Source organism: Sinocyclocheilus rhinocerous, unplaced genomic scaffold (genome assembly GCF_001515625.1).
Source record: "Sinocyclocheilus rhinocerous isolate Xijiao unplaced genomic scaffold, SAMN03320098_v1.1 scaffold532, whole genome shotgun sequence".
NCBI classification, from domain to species: Eukaryota; Metazoa; Chordata; class Actinopteri; order Cypriniformes; family Cyprinidae; genus Sinocyclocheilus; species Sinocyclocheilus rhinocerous.
This window is the reverse complement of record NW_015642820.1, coordinates 429,760-438,339: the sequence shown is the minus strand read 5'-3', so window position 1 is coordinate 438,339 and position 8,580 is coordinate 429,760. Positions and strand designations below refer to the sequence as shown.

Genomic DNA, 8,580 nt, shown 5'->3' with positions numbered 1-8,580 from the left:
TATATACACACATATATATATATATATATATATATATATATATATATATATATATATAACACATACACATTTTTATATTAGTATTTAATAATACTTTTACAATTTATTATGTAAATGCATTCTGTAAATATACACATATAATGTATTTATATAATAGAATAAATAAAACATAATATTTATTTGTACACTGTAAAAATTAGTTTTTAAAGTTGTAAATAAAACAAAGAACAAATTATTGTAGTACCTTTTACAAAAAAATATCTTTTTTTTTTTTTTTTTTTTTACAAAATTATGTTTGAGTAGAAATATTGAAATTTCTACTAGTGCAGGGCAACAACTCCATTATGCCCTAAAATTCAAGATATTGGGGCAAAATATGTATGAGTATGAGTTTGTTTCTCAATTTTTTATTATAAGCGATATCACACCAGCAGCGAGAGCAATATCAGACCAGTGCTGTTTTTGTCACGAAGAACATGAGTGCAAATGTGATTTTATACAACAGTTAAGTAAATAAGAAGTTATTATTGTGCTATATTTTAAATACAATATTCTGTTTTTGTTCAATTTTGCCAACGAAAATATTACCTATAAAGCCACAGCAGAACTGTTGTGCGTCTCCGAGCAACACAGCAGTGTTTACTGTTTAGTTTCTGAATGAATCGGCGTTTTGAATGAATCGTGTGAACCAATGATTCAAAGAGATCTTTTTTTTTTTTTTTTTTTTTTTACAAAATTATGTTTGAGTAGAAATATTGAAATTTCTACTAGTGCAGGGCAACAACTCCATTATGCCCTAAAATTCAAGATATTGGGGCAAAATATGTATGAGTATGAGTTTGTTTCTCAATTTTTTATTATAAGCGATATCACACCAGCAGCGAGAGCAATATCAGACCAGTGCTGTTTTTGTCACGAAGAACATGAGTGCAAATGTGATTTTATACAACAGTTAAGTAAATAAGAAGTTATTATTGTGCTATATTTTAAATACAATATTCTGTTTTTGTTCAATTTTGCCAACGAAAATATTACCTATAAAGCCACAGCAGAACTGTTGTGCGTCTCCGAGCAACACAGCAGTGTTTACTGTTTAGTTTCTGAATGAATCGGCGTTTTGAATGAATCGTGTGAACCAATGATTCAAAGAGAGAGCCTTTTACTGAATTCCTGAATGAATCAGCCGTTTGAACGAATCGACTCGTAAAGACATTTACCGCCACCTGCTGGTAGTTTTAGTTTCTTATTTACAGTATCATTTTGTTTATTAAAATAAATAAATACATAAATAATAATAAAAAAAAAAACATTAAAGGGGTAGTTCACCAAAAATAAATAAATTCTGTCATCATTTACTTACCCTTATGTTGTTTCAAACCTGAATGACTCTTCTTTTGCACAACATAAAAGCCTACTGTTGGTAACTAAGCTGTTTTGGTCACTAGTGACTTTCATTGCATGAACAAAAAATACTGAGATGTTTCTCAAATTATCTTCTTTTATGCTCCATAATTTATGTTAGGCTGCTGTAGCTTAAAAATGTAACATGATAATAGCTTTAAATTATTTTGGGGAGACTGACAGCCCTAATATATATATATATATATATATATATATATATATTATAGGATAAAGGTACATTTCTTTGTTTTCTGTTGAATTTAGGGTGAGATGTTATCTGAACATAAAAATAACCTGATTACATTATCTTGTGATTGTTAAATGAAGGCGTGGCCTCTCTGTCTTTCAGGTATGAGTTTGGCCCCGCCCTCTTTGTAGGGTGGGCAGCTGCCATCCTGATGATGTTGGGCGGCTCGTTCCTCTGCTGCTCCTGCGTTAACGAGGACAGTAGAGGACAGCAGTTATACCGGCAATCTCAACCCTCTACAGCCAGGGAGTACGTGTAAATACAAACAAATAAAAAGCACTGCAGAAAAGCAGAAACTGTAAATGTAAAGAGCAGCGTGTACAAGAGACAGAGCTCTTCCCACCATGAGCACACCTTCTCACTCGCACTGACTATACACACAAACTAAACTATTACACGGACAAATATTTACATTGTCTAGGCCTATGGTCAAGGAGGTTTGTGTACTTTTTTGTCAGAGATACTGTATAAGCATGTATTTGGCTATACTTTCATTTTCATTAAGAATGTGGAAATTCTGTACTTTATTGACATGTACGGTTTTCCCAACATACCTAAATAAGCTTTTTAATTAAGGCAATCCTATTTTCACCAAAAAAGAGACTTTACAAACCAATTTGAAGCTGAAATCCCTAAGAAGTTATCATTTACACTGGACTCTTTTTTGTATTAATTTTACATGGGTTTCATAGAAAACTTCCAGGTACACTTAACGACTTTTATGTAAAGTGAATGGAAATATCATCTGGGAACAAAGTCTAACTGATTTAAAAGATTTCACAGTCTTTATTTTGCCTTTCAACAAACTAAAAGGCAAATAAAGTCAAAAGAGAACGGATTCAATGTGGGATACAGAGGCTATGTTCGGACTAGCATACTACTCTTATGATTTATGCAGTATATAACATGTATACTGTGAAAAAATGTGCATGGAATACATTGATTACCTACTACATTTGGCATAATGCACAGCATAAAAGACAGCACATTGCACAGAATACAGTATTCCACAATGCAACAATGAAATCATGTGACAATGTATAAATGCATTCTGTTTTGCATTATATTGTATATTAATAGTAGGCATTATACAGTATACACTGCGCAATATTCAGCAAGTAGTATTTCAATCCGAATGTAGCCTGTAGATAGAAACGTGTCATGGCTGTTCTGATTGGCTTGTATGTTCTGCATGGTGGGAGCTCTGTTTGCCAGCTATGTGTGTTCCTGACAGCCACGGTCACACTGACACCACATTGAAGAGACCAGGAGTTACGACACTTCCACCGTCCACTGAAGTACAGGGAATTCCACTAGAACCATAGAGGACATTATTTTAAACCATTGAGTTCCAGCGCTCCAGTGTGGGAACTGAGAATTGGCTGACTTGAGTCAAAAACGTCCAGCGCAAGATGTAAACATGCTATTTAGACAAAGCACTTTCGAGGGAAAGTCCGACACTGGTTTTAGACCAAAGTTTGTGTCAGAAAAGAGTTTAGAATTCACTGAGAATGAATTGCACCACTGATAATTCGGTTTACTTGGACTTAGTTCAATAAAAGAAATCAGGCAAAACACCCACAAAATTAGTGCTGATCACAATTTGCATCCTATTCACAAAAATGTGCCCTGACAATGGCTCAATGTGAGCAGAATATCCAGACCATAAATAAATAACATCTATTAGCTCAATGTAACATTAGCCAAATAATGCAGCGGTCTGTGAATCCAGTGCATTCCATAATTAACCTCATTTACATAGAAAGGAAGCGTGTTTGCCCAAAAAATGAATGACAATGCCTTATTTATGAAACACAACCACACCAAACTCTACGTAAACTGTACGTGATTACATTGTGAAACCATTCTTATATTGCTGGTTTTAATTAAATGCAATGATTTGCATAAAAATGGATTTACACAGACGTTTGTTCTGCATGTGTTTCGTCATCCTAAAATAAAAAAGGCCCAATGACAAGTTAAACATGCATGGCGCAGCACTTTACCAGCACGTCCACCTTATTTTACAACATCAAAATAACCTATTTTCTTTAAATGTGTGAGACTTCCGATTCCGACCAACTGTTATTGGTAAATAATCAAAAAATATGAAAGTACAGCAAACTGTAAAACTGTTTGTGCTATAAGCTGGTGCCTTTATGATTATGATAATGAAGTTTTGCACCAGTTTGCAATCAGCATAACACTGTTTTTGTACAGGTAAAATAACTAGAATTGAATGACAATTAAAAGCTTTGGCACTATTGTATTGTTTATAATCATTCCAATGAAGCCGTTTTGAACGGAAACCTCACAAATTCAAGTAACAAATGGCCTGATCTTATGTTAAAAATAAGTTGGACTAGTATGCAAAGAGGTTCTGGAATAACATGCGCAACCATTTAGTGAATTTGTTCCCACATCATTTTAGATTCAGATTATCTGTAATCTGTAATGTGAAAATAGTTTTGAACTGGTGGACAGTAAAAGTTTTGTCTCCTGTCTCCAAAAACAATGAGGCGTTCGTTTTTGGACCTGGTGAAAAGTTAACTCTCCTTTACTAACAGAAACTTCACAACCACCTCTGAAGCATGCAAATGTCATGTAACTCAAAACTCATCCTTCTCTCTGAGATCTGAAGTTGTTGGCATATCAAACAAGCTGTCTATGTACTTTCCATCATCCATTTTTCCTAACAATTCCATGCTAACAAACAGCAAACGTCTATGTGGTGCCACATAACGTATTAACACCAAATGAACCGAGAGGCTCTCGTCAGTTGTCTCTGTCTCAGGTTCCTCTAATGCTGTTCTTCTCTGACTGTCTTCTTCTCTTCTCTAATTCAGGGATGAGTTGTTGAGTGAGACTAGTTTCCCTGACTGACCAACCCTCCCTGCCTTTATTCGAGGACTGTCCGAGCTCCAGTGTCTGTATCTGTGTCCCTCACTCCCACCTAGAATCCAAATTTGGACGCTTGTCTGTATGACTGGACAAATGTCCCTTCTACACCCTGATTGAACATCTGATCAATAAACGTGTTTGAAAAATCGTCACCCTGTATCTGTTGTGTGTGTGGCCCCCAAAACCCCTCTTTGTTTGTGACCCCACAAAAACCGCCTTTGTAAATATGTATTATTGTAGCATGTACGTGAAAACACCCTACAAAGCATGGACTGTTGCATTGCAATACATCTGAAACGGTGGATCTGATTTCCGTTTTCTTTGTAACTCAAACATGTTTTGTTTTTCTTTTAAATTGCAGAGGAAATGTTAAAAGTTCTCCAGCAGAGAAAGGGGAGCAGTACTTGTAGTTTGGGAGAGGGCGACTTCGTGGGTCACAAGCTGTTAGATTTTGGCAACAGACAAGACACTCTCTTTTGGTAAAAAAAGCAAAGAACTCCAGTAGAACCTAATTCTAGATTTAGATCCCTGTAATACAGACAATGCAGAGATTCATAAAGCCAAGCAATGCATTTCCAAACAACATGACTTTGTACTGTAGTATAAAACAAATGTCAGAAATTTGATAAGGAGTGAGCCACAACAGCATTATCGCAAAGTGTGCGACAAATATGTCATTTTTTTTGTTACAGTTGGAGTTATACTTGCCGAAAAACTATATCACTCATCTGGAGAGCATTGATTCAGGGTACATTATAATGCATTTAAATAATGATGCAAATCTTCGATATGTGCGGTGTAATATACTTTGAACTATAACTGTGTTTTGACTCACAAATGTCTTTTAGTTTGCTAATAGTTTCTATTCTTTCTTGGCGTATATGAGATGGATCTTTTACCCATGGTAAAATCAATTGTTGTTGTTTTTCTTCTTGTTTTTTATTTGTTCATAAAATGTATGGTACTTAAACTTTGAGGGGTTTGTCACGTTTGATTTGTTGCTTCAAAAGAGACCCACATGCGACACAGATACAATTAAATCTCTCTAGTGCACTTATGATTTGTCTTGGTGAATTGTATTCAACCTGCATTGAAAGGCACTCTTTATCACAAATAATGTCTTTGAAGTGGTCGCAGAGTCTGTAAGTTGTCATTAGAAATTTTTTAGTTCATGTTCCACCAATTATGTTATCTAATATTCAAGTATGTATAATCTCATATGATGTATCAAGCTTTCTGTTCATCTGTTTTAAAATAAAATAAACTATACAAAGATATATTTTTGTGTGTGTTAGTTGGGGAAAGTGCTGTTTGTCTGTTGTCACATGACTTATGATATGTTGACCAGGACTGTTAACGTAGAACTGTAAACAAAAAATTAAAAGATTTGAACACACTTTTTTATCTGTTCACAAACATGGATAAAAACAGAAGTACAAAGCCAAAGGATTTTATATAAGTCAACAACAATATGGTGAGCTAAATGATTCTAAACTAAACAAGCTAAATGAAGTCTGGGAAGAAAAAGGCAACACAAGCATTTCAAACGCACCTGGATCCATTATTATAACCATTCATCTAAATGGCAGATGTTTGGATGGCACCGGATTCTTTGGACCTGGATGTTGCAATTTTTGCTTTGCTTTACTTTGCCATGTGATTAATCACTTCATATTAGAATTTCTCAAATAAATTAAAGGGGTCCTATTATGCTCTTTTACAAAGTCTTGATTTTGTTTTGGGGGTGTACTAGAACATGCTCTCATGCTTGGTGGTTCGAACAACGCATTGTTTTTTTTACATAATTTACATTACAATACCTTTCTCCCCAGTCTGGCACAAACGGTTCGATTAGTTCCGTGTTTGATGAAGGCCAGCCTTCCGGAAAAAATAAATGTGATGTGATTGGTTAGCTGTCCTAGTGCGTTGTGATTGGCGAACAGCTTAGACGGTGTTTCAGTACTGCCCCGCCTCTTCCCAAAGCAGCAAGTTCCGTCTGCTCCGGTTTAGTTAAGGATGGCGTCAATATTGGCATATCAATTTGAGCCGGATTCAGACCCCGTGAATATTGAGCAAGAGGATCGCGCAGAACCTTTGCACACACGGATATTGCAAGACATATTAGAGTGGTAACGTTGTTTTTTTGTTTTTTTTGGCTAACTCACGTTTTAGATAGGATGTCAACAACCGCTTAAAAATAACTGCATTTACTATGTACAGATAAGTGCATATGTATTATGTTTATTGTTCTTTAAATCTAACGAATTGCAGTGAAACTGTTACACAGTTGAATTTATTTATACCATAGTCCAGTGTTTCCCACAGACTTGCACTCTATTTGTGGCAGCATAAGCAAATTCATTCTCTGATAGCAGGAGGCGCTGTTGGAGTGGTAGAGATCGAGGTTTCCCTGGTAACGGCTGTACACAAAGCAGTGCTCAGCTCACAAACGCTGCTTTATCAGATAGTATGCAAGAAATGAAAATGTCTTCAGAAAAATCAAATTTTCTGAAGACAGTCAGTTTCCTTCAGAAATACAGTGATATAAAAATACCTGCACTCAATGTATGGGAAACACTGTAGTCTCATAATTGAAGTGTAAATGCTGCAGATTACATCATTGTCCAGTATTGTACTGTCAGCAATTTATTATAAAAACTTTCATAATTGTAACATACATAATGATTCAGGTGCATGTGTAATAATTGCGAAAACTTGACGCTACAGCAGCACTTCTACAGCAGGCTTGACATTTTGGTGACCGGCGGGCTTGACTTGGCCGCGGCTAGCAGGCTCGTCTTCGGAGCGGCGAAACGTGAGGCGGCTTCCATGCCGCGGGGAAAACAAGGAAAACAAAAAAAAGAATAGAAATAAAACGGGGAGAAGGGGCACCGCTTACTATTCTGTCACGGTCACTCATGGAGGAAGGAACGAGGAGACGCAGGAGAACACTTCAACTAGAATTTAAGTCAAATAAACAAAGGAATACAAAACACTGGAACTTCAGGGATGACATTTAACAGCAGATGGGAAACATTGGGAAACACAGGGTTTAAATGCACAGAAACTAAAGGGACACACCTGGGAACAATACGAACTAAACGGGGAACACCTGGACTCAAATTAGAAACAATCAGGGAGCAGGAACAGGAAGAATACCAAATAAGGGCAAGGAAGGCACATGGGGAGCAAAACACACACACGACAGAAACAGAGTCTGACAATAATTATTTTCAAATTAGATTTTTATTAATTGTAAAATAATGCAAATTCCAATAAATAATGTAAAAACAAACAAATGAATAACTACTATAAATATCTACTATAATAAAATTGAAACTTACACACACACACACACATAAATATATATATATAAAATGACATACATTATAGATATTATGAATATTTTTTTATTAATTATACACACACTATAAAAATTACATTTAAGTATAGATATTATAGATAGTAGATAGATATATACATTGTTATTAATAATAATGTATTCTACACTATTATTATATGCAGTATAATATTATAATGTATATATTTTTTTATTAATTATCATTATTATCATTAGACTTTAAGTCCATTCATCAAATATAAGCCTGTAGGATATTTTAAACCTGCAAAAATTGTAAGTCCAATCTCTCAGAAGGATTTAAAAATAATTACATTACAAACACTCATTTAAATTTTTATGCATGTTTCATATTGAAAATTTTAGACATGTCTTGAGTGGTTAGTGCTTGCATCATTTTCCAATCTCGTCTTCAAAAGTTCTTGTACTTTCTTCATTATCATATTAATAAAAGGCCAAAACGAAAAAAGTCAAACTCGCTGACTTCACTTCTTCAATTAAATGAGGCATGTAAAACCAGGTTAACAATTAGACTAGCTCAAACGGAGTCTAGCCAGATGATAAATCAGACCTGAGGATGAATGTCTGTGTACGTCTCACCCCCATCTCTGTACCTCACCATGATTCAGACCTGTTTTTTACACCTGGATGATCTTTTTCTCATGAATGCTGT

At 35.1% G+C, this 8,580-nt stretch overlaps 1 protein-coding gene across 3 annotated transcripts in view; it reads left to right on the top strand.

Annotated features, from left to right (window-relative positions):
- The window catches only part of LOC107756635 (claudin-19-like), a 12,537-nt gene extending 6,729 nt beyond the window's left edge, over window positions 1–5,808 (top strand). The window contains exons 4-5 of one of the 3 annotated variants that reach the window (XM_016573818.1): window positions 1,751–1,897; window positions 4,911–5,808. In XM_016573818.1, coding sequence (XP_016429304.1) covers window positions 1,751–1,897; window positions 4,911–4,959 — 196 coding nt within the window. In that variant the 3' untranslated portion in view covers window positions 4,960–5,808. Of the gene's footprint in view, window positions 1–1,750; window positions 1,908–4,494 lie in introns of those variants that run through there. The other 2 variants (XM_016573819.1, XM_016573820.1) reach the window with 2 other exon arrangements.
- The last annotated feature ends 2,772 nt before the right edge of the window (window positions 5,809–8,580 follow it).